This window comes from Solea senegalensis, linkage group LG4, assembly GCF_019176455.1.
Source record: "Solea senegalensis isolate Sse05_10M linkage group LG4, IFAPA_SoseM_1, whole genome shotgun sequence".
Lineage (NCBI taxonomy): Eukaryota > Metazoa > Chordata > Actinopteri > Pleuronectiformes > Soleidae > Solea > Solea senegalensis.
In genome coordinates, this window is record NC_058024.1 from 12,198,168 (window position 1) to 12,220,891 (window position 22,724).

At 40.9% G+C, this 22,724-nt stretch overlaps 1 protein-coding gene across 5 annotated transcripts in view; it reads right to left on the reverse strand.

Moving 5' to 3' along the window:
• itpr1b (inositol 1,4,5-trisphosphate receptor, type 1b) overlaps positions 1-22,724 on the reverse strand; it is a 100,019-nt gene that overhangs the window by 36,519 nt on the left and 40,776 nt on the right. For 4 of the 5 annotated variants that reach the window (XM_044023604.1, XM_044023602.1, XM_044023603.1 and 1 more), the window contains 4 exons: positions 20,989-21,137; positions 20,368-20,479; positions 9,916-10,045; positions 7,849-8,033 (listed from right to left, as the gene is read on the reverse strand). In XM_044023604.1, the coding sequence (XP_043879539.1) occupies positions 7,849-8,033; positions 9,916-10,045; positions 20,368-20,479; positions 20,989-21,137 (576 nt within the window). Of the gene's footprint in view, positions 1-7,848; positions 8,034-9,915; positions 10,046-11,522; positions 11,571-13,295; positions 13,332-18,350; positions 18,387-20,367; positions 20,480-20,988; positions 21,138-22,724 lie in introns of all 5 variants that reach the window. The other variant, XM_044023600.1, reaches the window with a different exon arrangement.

The following is a 22,724-nucleotide window of genomic DNA, read 5'->3' on the forward strand; positions in this document are numbered from 1 at the left end:
AAGAGTCAAACTTGGGCAACTGAGCCAGCTGACAACTCCAGACGGAGACAACAGCCTCAGAATAGCAGCTCTACCGGGTAACCATGTAAAAAAATAAAAAATAAAAAATAAAAAATGTGGGCTTAGAAACTCACTGAGGCACAGTGCCACTGTGACTGATAATCTGACCATAGTGAAAGTCAACAGGCCCTCAGTATATAAATATAATTAAAATAACAAGATTCCGTCCAGATTAAGTCATAACAAATATATCATTGTCCCTGTTCAGGAGTTTCACAAAGTCATACTAATGAGAAACAACAATGTTAAAAATGTCTGTTGTGTTCCTTAATTGGACAAACTACAAGGTTTTAAGTTATCAGCTGAAGATGTGTCCGAGAAGCATCTTAAGTATTGTGCTTTCATTATCAAATGAAACCTACTAGGCAGCTAAGGCAACCAAAAGGCTGTTTACTACAATATATAATAATAGAATAATGTAAACAACAATCAGCTGTTGATAAGATATATGAGGGTAGGAAACCTGTTTGTAGCTTAATTTATAGGTAAGTGACTAAACACTGAATCCCAGGCCTGAATCAAGTATATTTATAGGTTAGTGAGTAAGAGTCCTGGTCTGGCCACATGCTTCACGCTCAGTGGCAGTTGCTACTCTTTGAACAAGGGGAAGCTCATTTGCAGGCCCAGTTATTCATATGTAAAACTGAAACAAGGAAAATGTAATAACAATGTTTTTATTTACATATTTGTGTAATATGTACAAACAGAAATGGGCTATATGGCCGAGCAAATAACACACAAGAGGCTGCTATGTGTATCTAGACTTAGTCAGAAAAGACTCCAGTCTCTTGTATATTTCTACAACACTGTCAATCAAAAAGTGGTTCCGCCTTTCAGACGGTTCCTCCAATCAACATGCATCGGCCCAGCGTCGGCGCCTGCCCACTGCTCCACTGACTCCCAGAAATGCTGACCTGGAAGTGACATTTTTGCCACATTTATCCAATCACCGTCTCACTCACCACAGTGAAAAAACTATTCTGTGCCATCTCATAGAGAATGAACTGTTATTGCGTTTTAGTGCACTTTTAATAAAGAAATGTAAAACACAATATTATATTTATTATATGACACCTTGCTATCTTAGAGCAATCGCCTCTGCTCATGCTGTACCTCGAGCGTCAACACCTTTTGTCATTCAAAGATGCGGCAACTTACATAAGGAAACAGATTCAGGTCATATTTTTAAACAATGCGTACCAAAAATAGCGCTAATTCCTCCTCAGTGAGTCATTCTTGAATTAAAGTGGTCCTTCCAAACTTTTCTTCCGAGGCAGATTAACCCTTCACATATCAATCATGCTGCTGTCACTTCAAATTCAGCACAACAGGTTTTAAGTCAACTCCTAATTCTGATCCAAAATAGTGCCTCAGTGGGTCCTTGTTTGCGATTATTGCGCACTTCTCCTCTTCCCTTCCTTCCCTGTCAGCTGCTATCCTGGCATCAACACAGGCCAGTTATGTAAGGCCTGTTTATACCGACAGCTCAATTTCTTTTTTATCTATCTCCCACCTTTCCAGCCTGACACTTCGGTGAGCGACACACAACATCTCTGTGCTTATTGGAGAGTTTCAGTTGCGCAGGGTGCGGTAAGTAACCAAGGAAATCTGCTCTTTGAAGCCACAGCAAGGTTGACAGATAGGAGGTTGAAATGAGAGAAGTGCGTGTTCTTCAAGATTCGGTTCAAGGAACAATGCAATGACAACAGCAAAAAACAACAAAGATTCAGATGATCTGACTCAATAACTGCAAAGGAAAAAATTTAAAACAAAAAGTATAAAGTATAAAGTATAAAGATTAAAATGCACAGTATGCAATTTCACACACAAAAAAGTGGAAATAATTCAGAGGTGAATTTCGACATACCCTCACTTTTCAGGTCAAGCATAAAACGATTAAGTATAAGGACCAAAACAAAAACTTGCGTGGATTCAGCCAACACTGAGAGGAGAGAGGAGAGGCTTGGTTGGTGCAGAAGCTTAAATTAGACTATAGATGATGTGTCAGACAGTTTGAAGAGGACACTGTCAAATGTGAGCATTTAATTATTAGAACATTTTTTTCTTTTGCATCATCCATAATACTAAACTCTGACTGATGCGATGCGTACTAGAAGGAATGAAACTGTAAAAACAAACAAACAAACAAAACATCTACCTTGGATTACAAAAAGAAAGCTGCAATATTGCTCAATAAAATCCCATCAATGACGTGAAAGCTTCTACTGATTACTGCACTTAAACAAACGTATGTTGCACATTTCGACCAATAAATCCTCCTAAATGCTGCACAGTGGCCCTTTAAAAGGAAAACCCCCCCGGCTCACTCTGTGGTTAGAGTAGTACAGATATATATGTGATGACGCTGATGCCTCACTCTGGAGAAGCTTTTTAAAGCTTTCCAAGAGGTAGCTGTGAAGTGAACGTGAACCAAGTGGTGATGGGAGACGAGGGGACAAGGAGGAGAGGGAGGGGTGTTTGGAAGGGGCTAAGGGTAGTAGCGTGCCATAACAAGCCTATTGAGTAAGAGTGGCGGCACCTGTTTTCTCCTGTGACAGTTGGGGATCTGAGGTCATGCAGGCAGCACCGAGTAGATGGATGGTTGGCTGGGAGGAGCAGGGACATCTACACTTCTTCTCTTACATAAAAACACACACACACACACACACGCATGCACGAGCACACACACACACACGCGCGTTTTTTTGGATAATCTTTCCAGCCTCTAAGTATATCCTCAGTGTGTGTGTGTGTGTGTGCATGCTTACTCATAGTCCTCTCTGCTGTCTGCTTAAGTTACATTGAACAACAACCTGGAGGATGTGAGCATAGATGCATACGTGCCACTCGTCGTGTTTTGTGGTCCGTGAAGTTCTTTTGCGGACTTGGGTTATGTGCAGAAATTTATGTAAGTCAAAAATTAATGCTGAACATGTGTTGCACCCTCTTTCAGTGAGTAACAGCCAAACATGCAGTCCTGCTCAAAATTACCGGCACCTGTCTCAACAGAAGAAATCAATGCAAATGAACCAATTCTGAAAAAGTCTAAATGTTAATACATATCATTCAATCAAATGTATATAATGCAAAAGCCTGTGCTTGTAAGTTCAGCTATTGACACATAATTATGTGTACTTGGCTTTTTTAAATTTGAAAGAAGTCCACTTTTTTTTTTTTTCTCAATTCTGGCCATCTTGTCCTTTTTAGTATTTCTTTTATGCTGCTGGACATGGATGTTAGGTTGTTGTCCCACTGTAAGACTCAAGACCTAATAATGTTGTTTCCTGCCACAAATAATGCATTTCATTCCAAAATGTTTTGGTCCTCCTTTGATTTCAGAATTTCTGAAAGCTTTCAGTGCCTCCAATACCAGAGGCAGCAAAGAAAGCCAGCGATTTAAACCCTGTTCAGGATTACCGGCAGGTTGGGGTCACACTTCGATTAATTATGCAAATAATCATTAGTTGCAGCCCTAGTTTGTACCTTCCTTCAAATAAAGATATTTCAACAAAGGCAGAGCTTTTTGAGGACACATTTTGTGAACTGATGAAAGACAACAACAACATGGCTGTTGCCTCTTTCATCAGAAATATATTCTCACATCCTCCTCCAGTGTAGCTACGAGTGTTGCCAATCAGCCAGTATGTGGACAGCGACAGCCAGTGCGTTTACATGCATGTTAAAAGTCATGTAAACACGTTAGAGTAAAATCAAACTACTCTTAGTTGGACTAACATACCTAAATAATTTGAAGTCTTAAACGGACTGGAGTACGTTCTGCGCACACACCAAAATGTCGTTCCTTTGACTCAGAAGTCGAAGGAGACGACGTATAATCTGCAATACTGTTGTCGGAAAAGAACAAACAACACCATGGCATTGGCTGCGAAGAAGACCCACTCACGATCCATCTCACCATTCACTGTTTGATTGTCTGTGACGTAAAAGGTCAATAGGAAACCGATTCAAAAGTGCTATCTTATAGAGAGATACAGCGCCCCCCTATGGAGGCGCAGTCAAACATAAACGGTCCATAAATTTAAATTCTCAGACTCAGCAAGTTGTCCGATTGACTCAGTTGAGCTATAGCCACTTTATGGCTTTTTTTCTTTTATTCAAACAATAACTGTAAGTATAATGAGCACATTGACGATATAACTGGTTGGTCTTCACTAATGCAAGTGCTGAAACTGCGTCAACAACATTTCATAATCACAAAGCAGTGACTGATGAGGTGAAGAAACTCATGACTCAGTGTTTAGGATGATTGGTGGCTTTTCCATTCAGCTGCAATTCAGTCAATTTAGTCAAAAAGTAATACTGTGACTGCAACTGCTATGGGACTGTTAAACGGATAAATGACCAGATGTGGGATACGTGTAGGGATGACGCGATACTACTTTTTTGTGTCCAATACCGACATCACATACTCAAGCATCTACAGATACTGATATTGTTCCGGTACAGTAATTTTAGACCCTTTAAACCATGACGCTGTGAACAACACATTTGTGCCATTTCAAGCTATTTCAAAGCCATAATTCCCCAACTGTGTAACATATTGTTTTCCCCATAAAGAAGAAATAAACAGCCCACAACATGACTCAGTGAAAATGCAATATCCGACCCAGTGAATTTGACCTGTATCGGACTCCTCCCTAAATATGAGGCAAGGAAAAAGTGTGAGCGAAACCTGCAACAGCTGAAATGGGCAACAAAATGAGTCTTTGAACAACAATGTTTCTGAGCAGACAACCCCCACAAATGCAATTATTGAGATTGAAATTTAATCAGAGGATCAGTAAGAGATCAGCCCAAATGGTCCAACTGAATTCCCGGGTTTTTAATATGCTTGACCTGATGTTTTAAGGTTAGGCTCTCATCATTTTGAAGTTTCCAGCTACTTTGATTATCAGGTGCTCTCTAAGGAGGTCGAGCAGTGGAGGGAGTTCTTTGTGTTCTGACCCAGCCTGTCCCACAGTGCTACCAAAGACAGTCAAGCTGTGCACCCTGGATGAATTCATTCTCAAGGAAACCAACAATTCACCGTCTCTCTCTCTCTTTTTCCAAACATTTGTTGGCTGCGCTACGACCCCAGATTACCGCAAAAACAAACAAATAGACTGCTTGGAGAAATCTGTGGGCATGTTTTTGTCCTGCTTTTCATTTAGACAACAACAACCCTTCTGTCCTAAAAAGGGGGCAGGCAACCTGTCGTTATGTAAGACAGGGAAATGTGATGCATCTGCTGATATGTTATAAATTCTCTCTGAACCATACACAAGCCATCAACAAAGCTCACTTGTCCCCGTGTCATGCCATGTCATGAAAAACACCTCACTTGAATTCTGACACAAGAAGCTTCTTTATCATCATTTACGACATTAACTGATGTGCTTATGAAGTTCACTGGAGGTTCTTTGCTTTAGGAACACCGCTCTGTTTTGTTGTGCTGTTGCTGCCGATTGCAGGTAAATCATGTGATTATCATGTGAGGCTTTAATTGTGACCTCAGAGCAGTCTTTGTCTTGTTTGTGTCACATTTTTGAATTATAATATCAAAGAGAAAGCTAGAGCTTCACAAAGGAATGAAATGGATCCACACCACAGGCTACTTAAAGCAGGGGGCTCAGGGCTTCTCTATCATGCTGTGACCTCACAAAAGTCAACCAGCACATGAATGACAGTCAACAAAGTCACATGAATTACAGGCCGTCCAGAAACGGTGTTTTTTGATAAACGCCTCCCAGAGTGGGAAAATCTCAAAACGCCGGCCTCGTTTTTTCCGTGTAGACGGCAAATGCGATACTTTAGGAAATGACGTCATATTGCATATTGTCATTCATTGTCTTGTGTTTGGAGATTGTTTGACAGCAAAAAAGTGTTGAATTGTTAAATAAGGAGAGGAGAAAACAAAACCTGTTTTTACTTAAAAACAAAACAGATCAGTGATTGTTCCACACACAGTCAGCTGCACTGCACATCCACAGCTCACTCATCTGTGACTCTGTTTATGACTGTGTGTGTGTGTGTGTGTGTGTGCAACGCCACCTACAGTAAATACAGTTGTATGGATCTCACTGCATTCTGCAGCAGAATTTAGCATTCTTGTTAAGTATTTAGGTTTATAACAGAAAGTCGCTAAATTTGCTAGTCACAGAGGAAAGTTGCTAAATATGCACAAGGAAACGGCACAAACCGTACACTTAACCAAACAGACACTATTTCCCTTTCTTTCCCCTGGATCAGTTCATTAGGTTTCCGTTTCTGTTATTATATCTAATGTTTACAAAGTCTTCTTCTCTGTTTTTTTAATGTTACAGCACAACTACAGTCCTGGCATAAGTACTACAGCATTTTGAGTCGTTTTAGGAGGTTCCGTGTGGACGGAGATATTTCCTGAAACGATGCGGTCCTTACGGGGAACTTTTTGAAAATGCAAAGAAGAAGAAGATTTGTGCCGTATTAATCTCTCCTGGGGAGGCTGTGAGGAGAATAAGGAGAAGGAGCTCTCCTGAGACCTGAGGGCTTGAGGGGTTGTCACTTTTATTGCCCTCTGTCCAGCAGCAAGGCTCAACCCAGTTAAGAGTTCAGCTGGAATGCATGAAGGCCACAGGGCTCAGGCAGCAACTTATGTAACAGGAGTCATGTGAGTGCCATTGTGTACACACCGGGAGGTCGGGCCTCATCAGGTAACGACACTTTGCAAAAGGGTCTGTTTATGCAAGACAACACACAGGAGCACGCACACACACAAACCACAAAACCAGAACACACTCACAGACTGCCTTCAAAAAGCACACACTCATGCAATAGGTAATTTACCAAGCTTACACATACTGTAGACGAAACACACACAGATAGAGAGAGAAAGAGAGGGAGAGAGAGCACCCTGCAGAGCTGAAATAATGCAGTTGCAAACACAGCAGCTCTCTCTTCCCTCTCACAGTGTTTGCTCTGAGGTTCGCAAAGAGTTAGCGTTGCTGTAGCAACGCCCCGGCTGGCTGTGCAGAGGCGATGACGTGTTTGGCTGCACAGCTTGGACTTCTCCCAGCTAGACTACTGTTCCTCTTCCTCTCACTTCCTTTTGTCCCCTTTGTGTATGGCCTGAACTCACTTTCTCTGTGTGCTTTTTTTTTTTCACCCTACAACTGAAAATGTCATTAGGTATTAGGAATATGTCAGATGGCTTTTACACCCAAGTGTGAAGGTGCACTTTAAAGACACAGACTCTTTCCGACTGAAATGAGTTGGTATACCCAGGATTTTTGCAGCTGAACTCGCTAACATCGTTCCCATTTTGTCCTGAGGAATTTCTTTCACCCCTGTATGAACTGTGACATCACAAACACAGCAGAAATGAGTCGCAGGAAGAAGTAAACAACAGCATGGAGATTTTGTACTTCTTACTTCAGGCCCTCCTAGAATCTATCTTTCAATTGATCGGACTGATGGAGTAGATAAAAACCCACATGCATCGCAGAGTCCTTTAACATGGGAGTAAATGCTAAATAAACACATCCCCACTGGTAAAAAGACCTGTTTAGGCCTGGGATAAAGCAGGTTTTTAAACATGTGGGAATGTGATATAGATTTGTTGATAACAGTGGACCTCAGGGGCAATGACTAAACTTGTTGACACCACTGCTGTGAATCCATGAGATAACAACTCTTTGTTAGAATTGGTTCATGCCTCTTTGAAGGGTATGTCTTCAGATGTGCCATTTATTTGCAGGAAAGACCTCTGCCCCATTAGCACCATGAACACTGTGACCCCACCCCACTTACCTGGATGACTGTGTTTCCGCCCTCCAGCAGTGCAATGGCTAAGAGGATGCTCTCCTGGAAGATCCGGTCACTGGTGGCATTCATAATAAGATCAATGACCAGATCAGATGCTCCCTCTTTGTCCAGGTGGCACTGCACCTCTGCCAAACTCAGGTCCCCTCGGCCTCCGACCCCGGAGCTGACAACTATGGCAACAGACGCAAAACATCGGTCACAACTACCCTCAGTTTAAACTGCTACACGTTATATAAAGTGATAGTTCAGGTGTGTGTGCTAATGAGTTAATAACATAGTCGACACTGACTGTACTCAGCGCACCCCTGTGCTGAGAATGAATTTAGCCATTTAACTAAAGCGTCACCTAATATAATGCACACCTGCTTAACTGGACTTGCTTGAGCTAAGTTTCAAACTTAACTCAAGTCTAGTCGCCTACAGCCAACTACTGAAAATGAATATGACTCGGATGACTGAGACCCTTCACAGACATACACCTGCAAACTGAGGTTTCTGTAACATTTGAAAAGTGCACTCCCCACACCAAACTCCCTAGAGAAAAATGATGATGATCTACTGCTTCCTCCTTCAGTAAGTTCAAATGTGTCATGTTGTGACTTCAGTGCATAAAAATCAAAAATCAAATTGACTCCGCAAACTAAAAACACTGATTTTCTCAATAGACTTTGGTGTGAGAGAGTGAGCATTTTACAAACGTCTGTTTCCGGGCAACAAAGGCTGCCAAATGGTGAGATAAAGCAGCAAACACGTTCTTAAGACATCATAGACTTAAGAAGCAGGTGGAGATTTTATTGGGTGAGCTAAAACTTATTTTCCTCCGTGTCCTTGCTGGCAGCCATGTTCACAGCGAGGGCGAGTGTCCATGTTTCAAGCTGGTTCATGGGGAAGTACCAGTAGCTACACCCAACACTTCAAACAACCTGTGTATTTTTATACATTTATCCATGGCAAGTAATTATAATATGATTTATTATGTGTCATTTAAATACTTGTGCTAATATTAATATGCTTTAAATGCTGCTGCCACAGCCAGCCAGGGAAGCCGTGATGAAATAACAGCACCCATCAGAGCCATCTCTGATGGGGCGAGTCACTGAATCAACAACAAATCCCATTCTGGGCAGAGCTTGGCTCTCTGGTCGCCTGGCAACAGCACGACCTACGTTATTGCTGAGGAGAGAGTCTGTGTGCTCAGTAGCCACAGCCAAGGTCCAAAGTCTTAAAGGGAGTACAAGGCCATGGCTGTGAATAAGATCTCTTACTTTTCTCTCTTTCCATCTTTCTTTCTCTCTCTCTTTATCGCCACCGAAGCTAGAGATGAAAGATGAGTCATCTCTCTGATGAGAGACAAGACGAGAGCGTGTCACTGGAATAAATAAATGTCATTTGTGAACTCTGTATTCAATTTGTGAATGTCGGTCTCAGTTGAGTTTGGATGACTGGAGGGACATTTTAAATTAGCTGGTCTTTGTTATCTGTAAACGTGTTGCCATGAACTTATGGAACTTGTGCACAGATGGCATGCTGGTGTACACAAACATGTGTGTGGTCCAGGTGGAAAGCTGCGATGCGTTTACTGAGGCACAACGGAAACTGCTGCGGCTATTTGTGATCTGTGTAACATCACACACATTTCCGGCATGACAGTTAGGTATGTTCTGAGAAAACATTCTGTGAGATTTGAGATTATTTTTAATTTTTAACTTCAAATTTCTGCCACGAGGGAATGCATTATCGACATTATCAGTGTCTATATTGTGTATCAATCTAGCATTCAAGCAAATAACAAATTTGTAAAAAATAAATAAATTGATATATATAATATAAATCAGAGAGTGTCCAGTTTACATTAATATGATGTGTGAGCGGTGTGGTAACTACTTTATGATCTATTTTCTATTATATTATATATTATATGCTTGATTCCATTTTTGTATGATACTCCAAACCTGATGGATCACTGACCCAGTTTCTCACAGTAAATCATATTGCAGTCATAAAATCTTATCTTTATGAGCATGCTATACAAACACTGTTACACACACACACCTGTGGGAGATTTTCCTTGCGCCCCAGAAGCGACTGGACCGTTGCTGAAAGCTTGGAGACTGTCTCTCCTCTGGCCAGGTTTGACATTCCCATAGTATCGATTAACCAAGATCTGCCGCAGAGCTTCTCCCTATCAGTGGAGGGGGAAAAAAATAAGAATGTTAGGAGAATAAAGTCAAGTTACTGCCATGCCATGTCACTGGAACCCAGACAGCATAACTGTGCTAATGTAGCACATAAGATCGCTACATTGGGACACACTAATGCAAGTCTCACATCAGTGGGTATATGCAATATTATGCTGTGATGATTGAAAAGGACAATGGTTTAAAAATATGTTTTGTTTTCTTGACCATCTACAATTTCTTCTCATCATTACACCCGAGAGCTTTTCCTTTCATATTTCTGGATGCTTAATCCTTTATTTAGTGATTAAAGCTGGGGTAGGCAACATATTCTTGGGCGTTATTGAACACAAATTCCATAGTATCCTTTAAGTAGAATGTAAATCAAATGATCTGAGAGAGAGCTATCGACTTCTACACTAGACGCAAAAGCAAACTAAGCAGCCGCTCAGGGCTCCAAGCCAACAGGGGGCACCCAAGAACGTCTATAATGGGTAGGAAATACAGATAATACTGTACAGGTTCAAGGGCCACATGGCGGAGTAGTGCCTACCGCTGTTGCCTTGCAGCAAAAAGACCCAGGTTTTAAGGAAGGCCTTTTTCTCCAGGTACTCTACCCCACCTCAATTTTTAAGTCTGTTTTTTTAATATTGCTAATATTTTTTACATTTAATTTAATTGATCTTTGCATTGCAAAAACAGCTCTCAGTAGATTTCTTTCAGAGTGCCATATGCTTATATAGTTGTTCAACCTCAAATCAATCATCAAACTCATATGCATACTTACTGAATCAATGAATAAATTAATCAAAGTTTCCTGGAGAAGTTAAGAGAGAGACACAATGCTCCTATTGGCTGATCTACTAAGCAGCTGTGCGTACATGTCCTTTGGGTGGGAAGGATGCTATTCCAGGATTGTCAACAACTGGGTTTTGGCAAAGAATATCAGCGATGGAATAATAAGCGGAGCTCAAGGTGGCAAGCGGCGATAGTCAAGTTTTTATACAACACTGGGATGAGCATCAACTGTTTCTCTTGCAATCCTGCCTACTGCAACTGTTTTGTAGAAATACAAATAAAACCAAATCTCTTTATAAAGCCTTTATAAATATCAGCTGCTCAGTGTGGAAGACCTTGTTCAACCTTTTCCCTGTGGTCATAGTCAAAGTCGAAACTGTGCTCTCTCGCCCACCACAACATACAGTATGCTGACATCAGCATTGCCCTGTTTCAGTTTGGTGTAAATCGGTGACACACAGTGACATACTGTACTGTATATGCTCCCAGCATAAGTCACAGTTTGTCAAAGAAGAGATGAACACCCAAAGCTGAAGTCTCAAATTGCATATCAAATAACCAATAGGCGGGTTAGGAAGTGAGAAAGTGAATGATCTGCTGGGAAAGCTGTGTCACTGTGAAGGCTTCACCACAGTCTGTCACTTGTCGACCAGCCGTAAGATGGAGGCCGGACTCAGTACCTACCCTCCTTTGATCCTCCAGTTGCTTCTGTGGCTGGCTGGGATCAAGCTCCTTAAATAGGCGAGGTGGGTTAGCAGAAAGCAATAAAATCAAACAAACAAAAAAAAGAAAAGAAACAAAAGAGGTAAGAAAAAAAAAAGGAGATTTGAAAATGAAATTGGAAAACAAAAATAAGGAGTTAATACAGTGCAAATTAGTTACTTTACTAGCATGCCGGAAATTGGGTATAAATTAGATCATGCAGTTAAAAGGGAAGTGGTTGTGAGGTTGAATCATGCAAGGGTATGTGCAGAGGAAGACTGATACTGTTGTACTATTGTAGATCATCAAAATCCAACACACTTAAAGCTGTGGTGCGTAACTTTTCCTTATCAATAAATGTCTGTTACATTTAGACGATTATCTGAAGTCATGGTTCTCAAAGTGTGCAGCTCTCTCACCCTTTCTCTCACTCCATCTTCATCTAATTTCACTAAACCAGTGTCTGAAGTATGTGTGAGGAAGAGGAGGATGATGAGGGCAAATGATCTTATCGGGAATAAATCTGCCTCCTGTGAAAAGTCTGTAGCTGACTTTACTCGGCCTACCACTGTATTTTAACGTTGACGATAATGGAGTTACCTCGAGAGGTTAATATTTTCTCAGGTGGTACTTGGTATAATAATGTTTAAGAACCACAGCTCTAATGAGATCACACAATCCTCATTTAGGGGCGGGTCACACTTTCCACATCCGCTTGTGTGCAGAGGTCCACTAGGGTCTCCGTGACCAAGAGCTTATATGCGTAAATGGAAATGCAAAGTGGCTAAATGGTGTTTAGATCTTGCCCGGAGACATTCCCATGCTGCACACAGGAAGTGATTTTTTTTTTTTTAATGTTAATAAAGATGGTGGCATCAGCAAACAGGGTGAACGAAAACACAAAAATGGAGCCCACAAGAAGTGAATCCTGCCGCTCAAAAAACCTGGTCGTTGAGCAGTTGGATGGGATAAATGCTTCTCGTCCCCGCCCACCCCTGCGCTGCTGCTGCATACACCCCCTCAGTGAGGTCTGATAACCTTGCTTTCAGATGAAGGAAATAATGTTACATTGTTTCTGTTCACAAAGACCAAACAGTTACGCACTGCAGCTTTAACTAAAGACGTTTGGTTTGACAGTTCAATCATCAATTATTTGTTAATTAATAGTCCAAATTCTGCTCTCACTTGACAGTCGACTTGAGAGAAGGACATTTCAGACCCCATACTGTCTGGCAAGTGGCGACTCCCTCATTAGTTTGCAGTCACAGCAGCGAAAGTGTTTAAATTATTTACATAATAGAATCACATGCTGTTGAAGGGGGTGGGGGCTGGTGGTGGGAAAGTAACACAAGCCATGAGAATGAGAGAAAAAAAAAACTGTCCAGCTTACATAATAAAACTGTGAGCTACTGACAAACTGTAGGCACCGATCTGACATGGAAAAACACCTCACCCATGACATCAACACCCACCCCACCCTACTGAAAGAAGTCAGGAAATTGGACCTGAGCTCCATAACCAAGTGGTGGAAGGAAGAGATGAACAGGGGGCAGGAGAGAAGGAAGGATGGATGGGTCGTACAGGAGGTTGGCAAACGCACAAGGGCAAATGTAGCATAATATTCACAGAGGTATGTACAAGGGAGCCCTCAAAAAATGGAAAAAGGGCAGAGAATGGGTTTTGACCTGATCCATTAAACACTGAGCACAAAAGTAATGGGGAACATGAGCAGTGAAATATGGGTCTTAAACACACCTCAGCTGGGACGTCAGGCTCAGGTGGAGGTGCCAGCTGAGTGGAAATAAAAAGCTGGTGTTAGTTAGTCACAGTTAAAGGATGTGGAATAAGCTGCATTCTCCAACAAGTAGCGACTTCCCTGAAATACCGCTCTGACCCAAAATCGTGAATCATAAATGCAGCTGTACACTGATATGTGCGTATAACAATGTTCATCTATATATAGATCTAGCTCCAGTGAGTGTTCTCAGACTTTTGAACAGCACTTTATATTTACACCAGTCTGTGGTATATGTCTGCATGTGCCTTTTTAGCAGCTCAGCAGTTTGCCAGTCACATGCAGAACTGCAAACCATACATATGTGTGCCAGGTGCAGAAAGAAAGCAAAAACACACCGTTACTCATGTTGTACCTTTACACAGCGTGAGTCTAACACAGTGCTTATGTTACACTGCAATAACAGCAGCAAGAAAAACAATAAGCACAAGCTCTGCACACAAGAACAAGGACAACAAAAAGAAGCTGTAAGCTCACCACTGCACTATTGATCAGCGATATCACCACTGCACTTTGGTGTGTGTAGTACTCTGTGGTTCCTTTAAAACACTCTGCTGCTGCAAAGGGTTGCTGCCTATCTCCTCCACAACACTGCAGTTATGAAAGGGGAATTTGTGTTTTTATATCCGTCCGAAAACACATGCATACACAAATGTGTTGCTGCTGAAAAAAAAGTATTTAAAATGATGCAAGAGTGGTAAAAAAAAAAAAAAACAATAATTTCCATCAGAGTAAATATCATATTTTCCTCACAATTCAGTAATTGTTTGCTAGTACAGACTTGGAGGCAATTTCCATGTTCTCAAGCTACTGGAACTAAAAAAACAGGTTTGACAATTCTGTAGGCAGTGAATATAAAAAACCCAAAAACAAAGCACAAATAACATTAAAATGAACCTTTGTGGTTTCCTAATGTTGCTAATGAGTGTAAGTTTATTTAAGTGGAGTAAAGTGGATCAAACTGAATTGATTAATAACTACATAATAAAACTGGCAATCACCTTATGAAATCTCTACATTTTCATTATATTTAATAAATAAAACAAATAGAACTCTAATGCAGAGCAGAGGACTTTGAATTACAGTTATTTAAGAGAAACAAAACTATATGTATACATACACTCGACACACACACACAGGTTTGTGCAGCTATCTTTTAAAGGACCTGCATCGACTCCCATTCATAAAGCCTTTAAAGTCAGTTAATGCCCAACCCTAACCTGTAACCTAACCACAAATCAAATCTTAGTCCTAAACTTAACCAGGTCCTCAGAAAAGTTTCTGCCTCATTAGGACAAAAAATTGTTCTCCATGAGGACGTCTGGTCCTGACAGTCAGTGTCAGTGCTTGTCAGAAAAGGTCCTAAAGAGGTGCCAAATACAAGTATGCACTAAACACACACAAAGTCACTTTGCAGAGTAGCAACTGTAAAACATTAAATTGAAAACATGCAATGGAGAGTAACATGGGCATACAGTATGTTTCCCCCTGTGGTCCAGTCATGCTGGTTTATGCTGACTAATTGGAATTTCCCTCTATCAAAGCATTTACGTCAACACACTGATTTCCACTGAAAAATGGTGATGCATCACACGTTGAATCAATGGTCGCCATCTGTCTCCGCTGTTGTCTTATTCAGTTCAAAAACAAACAGTTGTGGAGGGTGGAACATAAAACCCACCAGTTAGCGAAACACGACCTAATTACTGTCAACAGTTAGCGTGTGAGTTGCATCAGCTGGACGTGCTGTAATTGTCTGCATCAGTCGCACTTGTGATGCTTCCTACGATGTCATGTTTGTGGCAAAAACATAAAAAGAACCCCAATAAGATTTGTGGTTAAAAGAAACATTTGGCGCCGAAGGATCTCACAGATCAGTGAAACCTGTACACTCCTCCACAGATGCTGTTGCTTTCTACAAGGGGCTGCCAGAGGATAAACTCTGTCTCTGTATAAAATACAAACTAAGAGATGCAATCCACGTCCCAAGAAAAAAAAAAAAGCCAGACACAATGTGCACCATGTACACCTAATCTCACCAGGAAGTCGTAAAGGAAAATAACAGCTCATATTGGAAAAAAAAAAAGACGCCAGAGGAAAAGGCTAGAAAGGCGGTTTTGTAGAAACCTCTGCTGAAAAAATAAAATTGGCCTCTTGCCCTTTAACAGGGTCAGACCACGAACCACTAACAGGTGCTGTGTTGGCTGAAGTTCACACCCACTCCAACCCCAACTTTCCCATGTCTCCCCTCTGTCTGTCCTGGGTTGCCTGGGCCGAAGTGCACCAAGGCTACTGTCTCCTGGAGGACAACTCTGCTGCACTTTTATTGCCAATTACCACTAAAGGTCACACATCAGCGGAGGGTTTAGGATTCCAGGAAAACAGAGAGGGAATTTTTTTTTTGTTGAAAAAAATAAAACGTTGGTTGTTATGTAACTGCTGTCTAGGAGCTGGCGGAAGCCCAAGAACCATGCAGCATTGTTAGTGGAGGGAAGTGGGACAGAGCTGCCTGCCTGCTGCTGAGAAACACCAGCAGCACCCCCTGTTGACAGAGAAAAACACGGCAGCCCGACTTCAGCAGACAGGAGGACAAACAAAGACAACTGGAGTATCTGAGGCTCATAGAGGGGTGGCATCTGGATAAGGGGTTTAGTTACACACTGGATGTGACAGTGGAGAAGGGAAAACAGGCATGGCTAATAAAGTGAAATATGTAAAAGGTGAGAGGGGAGAGAAAACAGAAGTATAGAAGTAAAAAAAGAATAATCTAGAAATCTAAGCTAAACAAACAGGAACTGGTTGGGAGAGTTTGAAAGACACGTTCACACACCCTCGCATGCACAGTCATGCAGACCACCACGCTCTCCCTGCATAGAAACACGTCCCTTATATAACAGCCCATGTATGGGTTACGCAGTCACAGCCCCATCCTCCGCAAACCGTATTACATCACCAGCAAAAGACTCCATCTCCATCTGACCCTTTGTAACCTCTCGCAAAACAGAGGCTCTGATGTGGCCGTTGAGGAAACGCAAACACATGCAGTGGATGATACGATCAGGCCAGACAAAGAGGGAGGCTGACTCAACATGCCGTGTTTTATCACGTTTCTATTTCTGGAAGCATGAGATAATCTCGCTGCTAATGGGTGAGCTCTGTCCCGCTCCCTCTCTCTCTCTCTTTCTCTTCGCGTACACCATGCAGCATCAGGCCTACAGATGTTTCAGGCAACAAGTAGAAGTATGGTGGGATCGGTCACAGATCAGTGGAACTGATAGCCGCCTTCATTCCTAGAGACCTTTGGGTGGGTGTCGTGGTGGGTCAGGGAGCAGCCGAAGGGGGGTTACATAACAGCAATCAGTGGAGTTTATCTTGCTGTTCCTGCCAAGGAAGGCTGAGGTTTTGGCCAATCCACGTAGTAGCAGGGCATTGCATACTGTTGTTAATGTGTTTGTGTGCGTGTGTGAATGAGTGACATGCAGCATGTGCAGCGGGATAAGGGAGTTAGGGAGTACAGTACATTCTTGAGATACTATATATGGGAGGAGTCGATGAAACAAAGCTCTGGTCTCTGGACAGGAACAGCGCTGTTTTTGTGGAAGCTGGGGATTTCCATTGCTAAAGTACCAGACAGCATGTGTGACGGGGAGGGGGGGGAGAATATAAAAAGAGAAACTGAGAGAATGTTGCTTCCTGGACCCTTTCCAACCATTTCCCCAACAAACCCAAGAAATGTAATTGCTCACTTCCGTTGCACTCACCACCAACCTTGACAAACACTTTGTCAGAAATGTGTAAACACTAAAACCGTGGTAACTTTACCCATATTACAGTTACAGCATAAGTAATAATAACAAACATCAGGACATAATATTTAAATGTAAAATCAACGTGAACATGTGTGAATTAGTATGCCGTGCCAGAATCTGCTGCTATAATTCATGATAATTGATGGATATTGAATGACTTTTCTTTGAAAAGAAAAATAATTGTATTCTTCTTTACATATTTGCATATAATTACATACATTCTGCATTTATTATAAATTGGATTAACCAGTTTGAGTAAGGCATGCACAGTATAAATAAATTATGAACTTGACTTACAGTGCTTTTGCTTAATTTTTGGCAGAACTGTCCAGTTTCATATATGTAAATACAATTGAACCTAAATGAACAGTAAATGAATAAGAAATATATTTCAAATATCAAAGTGGTTAAAGTACTGACAATAAGCCCTGGTTTGCTTGGTTGTATATTATATTTAAATAATTTGTCCAAGAGAGAACTGATTTTAAATCTGCCATATTCAGGCTTTTGGTTTGTAATATGATGAACAATAATTTCTCTTCCACTCATCACTAAAGTGTACGTAACTACACCCACATTCTCATCACCATTTTCTCCTCACATCTGTGTAATTTCACATCTGAAATCAAGATCACAAAGTCAAATGTGGGACTACACAGGGACAAATATCTTTGTTGGCATGGGGGGGGAAATGAAGTTCAAAGATTTAGAATGGTTTTTACAGCACAAAAAAAAAAATGCATATGTATTATTAAAAAAATTAATTATCATAAATAAAAAATAATAAAAGAAAAAGAAACACACCCTCCCTCAATGAAAATTCCTGGGCCCAGAAGTCACACTGGATTTGTGATGTGCAATCTTAACTGCATAATATGCTGCCACAGGCAAAGACAGCTGGTGTCTTCTGGGCTTTTAGGTGAAGCTGATAACTGACGTCATAACAGCGTGCTTAAAGTCAATTCAGACTTTAAATAGATTTGTGTTTTTCAAAAATCTAATCACATCCCTAAAAGTGTATGATCATAAATCTACACAACAGACAAGCACACTGCGTAACATACTAGCTCAGGAGCGACACTGACAACAGCTAGGGATGGACTGACAACGTGATGATACACGCTACTCGCAGCACAAGCACATCTATGCCGTTAGTTGCAGACAAATTGGATGTACGTCACAACAACAGTAAGTAAAATGATCGACCTCAGCCACATCCATCTCATCATCAAAGGCAATCAGCTGCAAGAGAAGAAGTATAGGGGCACAGAGTTAGTGAAGCTCCATTAGTGATTTAAAAGCTCGGTGAAAAGAGTGCAGGTGTTAAAGCAGGCGAAGGAAAAAAAAACACACACACAGTGAAAAGGTGAAAGGACAGCATGATGAAACCAGAGGAATTAGTAACAGTAGTAAACACCTTCCCACGTTCATGTCACATTGTTTCACAGCATTGAAATCACACACAGTCTTAATGGGATAGTTTAGGTTTTTGAAGTGTGGTTCTATTAGGCGTGGATTTTACTGATTTAGTGACTTCAGTGATCCTTTGTCACATTTAACCTAAGTGACACAAACTTGCCAAACAAGACAGCAGTACATCAACAACTACAAGCTAAAAAAATGCTGGTTTTCTCTATGTACTTTGGTGTAGGAGGGCAGGTGGTTTACAGATTTCAGTGATCAGTCAGAAAAGGTTGACTAACAGTAAGTTCATAATAAAGCAGTGATTGAGCAGGTGTACATCAAAATACAGTAGATACACCTAAAATCTCTTCGCCCATGTGCTCCTGCCAGCAGGCATGTGAGGGCGAATGTCCTCGTCTCCAGTTGGTTCCACACACAAAAAACCTGAACTATCACTTTAAGCCTGTCTGACACTGATCAACAGATCAGATAGTTCAATGTTCAAAGTGTTTACTGATAAACAAATGCCTTCTTGCATAAAAGAGCTGTGAGATTTATTAACAGTGTTTTCTCCTCACCTAAAAATGCAACAACACAAGTTATTCGATGGGTCTCAGATCTCAGACATGGAGCCAATAGAGCAACAATCAGTAAATTCACTGTACTTCACGTGTTGTAGTGTAGTGGTAAAATGAGTAAAAGAGTAAAAACAAAAAAGTTCCCAAAGAATTTCATAGCAACAGGCAAAATGGATTTAGGAAAACGATGGATCCACCAAAACCATACGGTCGGAACAGATGATCAAATTATACATATGACATATGCATACATAGCAATATGAGTAAATGGAGTTTTGGAAAATAGTCTGTTGACTTCACATACACTATAAAAAATCTGTTACATTTAAATTAAATAACAATGCAAAAAAGTTTTGGATTTTCTGATGCCTAACATGTAAACAGGTGGTCTGTCTTTTAACAGCTTCATAAAAGTGTGGGATTATATGCAGCATAAATGTATTTATTTTTGTTTACTTGTATTTGGGAGCAGGTGAATTGATTATTATTATTATTATTGTTGTTATTATTATTATTATTGTTGTACTTCAGTATAAATGTAATATACTATACTGTATAAAGAGATTGTAATAAGTCATAAGATGGTCTTTAATGCAGGCGGTTTGCTTTCAGTGAAAATAAAATATAATCACTTTTTATACATAAAAACAAATGTATTTTTTATCAAGTATTTCCCACCTTTTGTTGTTGCTCTGAAACAGTTTTAGGTTCGGGTTTGGTTGGGGGATGAATTTGTCTCAGCCTGATATATAAACCCCTATAGTTTATCCTTTTATTGGCCAACTGATTTAAAACGACTGATTAGAGATTATTAAGAGAAGGTGTTATTAGCCACAAGATCTCACGTACAGTAAAGCAGCTGAGGCACACATGTTTCTATAGTGTTCATGTTAATATTCACCGCTTTCTTGTTTGATTTGGACTAAGTATTAGTAGGAGAAAGCAATGCAAGAATCTGTTTTCATGAAGTAAGTGCCAGAGTTTGACAAACATAAAAGGTGAGAATTCAATGTGTGTGTGATGACAGGTAAAAAAACTCTTAAATACAGTATAGTACTTTACAGGCTCCAGAGAGAAAACAAAGAGAACTCAGCCTCTGCCTTTATTGTTTTGCTTTTTGATCTTGTGTGAAGTGGGAACACAGCAACTCTGTATCCTGAGTGTTTTATGTCGTGTGTGGGCGACTACCGGGCATGACTACAAGCAGATGATGGGAAACGGCATACACAGTGGGTGCGTACCTTCTCCCCATAGCCGCGGTCTTTGGTCATCATTTCCCTCAGTGTCTGCAGCACTTTGATGCATAGTCGCTCCTCATTCTCCTCCAGCAACTGCTTGGTGTGCTTGATCAGTCTGGTCAGAGGGAGAAAAAGAAACATGAGTCCAAAGACTCCACCAACATCATAATCTCCTATAAATCGACCATTGAATTTCCATCATAAAACTACCTTTTAGTGTCAAACAAGAGGTTTGGACGACAAGGGCATGGAAGCATTTTTTAAGTGTCTTGTATATAAATGAGTGGCTATACTGGCTTCTGACCAACAGTTTCATAATCATTTTCTACTTGGCCTGATAGCACTTATTTTATGATTAGTGGGGGCAGCAAAATGTAGCACTTCACTTTAAAAAATAAATAAATCTGATGCACGTTTTGCACCACTGTCACGTTCATTTTAGATAAATGAATGGCATGCAACGTGCATTGACTTTGGAAATGACACGTGAGTTATTGTCTCAAGAAATGTATCATTCACTTTACTGTCGGTGTGAATTAGTCCCAGACATTGTGCAAATGTCTCGCATTAACTCTGCATTATATTGATTATCTCTAACCTTGTTGATTGGTGATTTCTACTCACTTTGATATGAATCCTCCACTTTCACACTTCTTACGAGCTTCTGTGTTCTCCGGGAAGAGGAGCTCGGGGCGATGCAGGACGTCAACCAGCACTGAGAGCTCAGCTTGGACCAGTGGCCTCAGACGGTCCTCCAGTGCTGACACAATGTCCTGCAGAGCATAAAGTAATGAGCAGCCAGAGGTTAGATGTAGTTTCATTACAGCAGACTATCATCATAAGCTTCTCCGACTCCCTGTCAATGACCTTTAAAGAGGACAAGGTCATCTCAGGTGACTGATGTCTGATCCTGGTTCCCTGAAGTTCTTATTCAGATGTAAATACGTCAATTTACTGTTGCAGTTTAAATTCGACAGACACAACCTTTCAAAAATGTTGAAGGGTAATTGAAGAAAATAATACAAACCCCATTTCCAAAAATGTGAGACACTGTACAAACGGTACAAAGATTTTCAGTGTTTTCACTGACAAATGTAATTGTACTTTGGAACCATTTTCAAGACTGAAACATGTGTTCTGGAAGGTTCCACAATTAGCAGATTAACTGTTAACAGGTGAGAGTACAAGAATTGGGTAATCCACCAGAAGTTTATCCTTTGCAAGAAAGGATGGGTTGTGCCAACCCTCATAAAATAATTAACAAGTAGTCCAAAAACAATGTTTCTCAGTGCAAGATTGAAAACTATTTTTGGTCTTTTATCATCTAAATACATATTACTGTGAAAGGGCAGAGACTGCTGTTGAATATGCGTGAACTTCAAACCCTTGGGTGGTATTATATAAGAAGCGGTCATGTTGCTATGATGGACATCACTTCACATAGTCTGCCACTACATCAAGCAATGCAACCTAAAACTATATGACACAAAGATAAAGCCATTCATCAACTTAACACAAAAGCATCTCTGAGTTCTGTGGGCCTGAACTCATCAGAGATGGACTGGAAGACAGTGGGAACGTGTTCTGTGGTCAGACGAGTCCAAGTCTCTTCTTCTTTTTGGAAAAAACGAGTATCAGTATTCATGGTATGGGTGATTTGCATATGTGAGTAGAAGTAGATAAAGTGGATGAGTTTAAATACCTGGTGTCAACCATCCGAAGCAGTGGACAAAAAAGAGAGGTGTAGAAGAGAGTGCAGGCAGGGTGGAGTGAGTGGAGGCGAGTGTCGGAGCTGACGGAAGGATAGCAGCAAAAGTAAAAGAGAATGTCTAGACTTGTATGTATACTTGGTGTCTCCAAGTTTAAAAGACGGAGCTGGAGATGGCAGAGCTGAATATGCTGAGATTTTCTTTGAGCGTGACCAGGATGGACAGGACCATTTCAACAACATGAACCTTGGAGGTGTCACAAGGCCCAAACATGACCTCAGTCTTTTTTTTATCAGTAAAATGCAGAACGTTAGTTGCACAATGCAATCAGCTGTTTTACAGAATATCCATTTTCCTAATTTGACCATTGTCGGCATAAAAATGGAATGGGATACTGTGTTTTCGAAAAATTTATCCAAGAGTAAGTAAGTACAGGGTGAAGAGAAGAGAGCCCAGAATAGAACCCTGCGGTACTCCACAAGTGAGAGGCACTGGAGAGGATTCAACGGCTCAGACACAGACACAAAAGGCCTACATTGGAATTTTGGAGAGATGGACTGTATGCTCCCATCAAGATGATATATTTTACCGGGAGCTTCATGTCCATTGTAGCTGGAACATGCCAGGCCTCATTCTGCTTGAGTTACAACA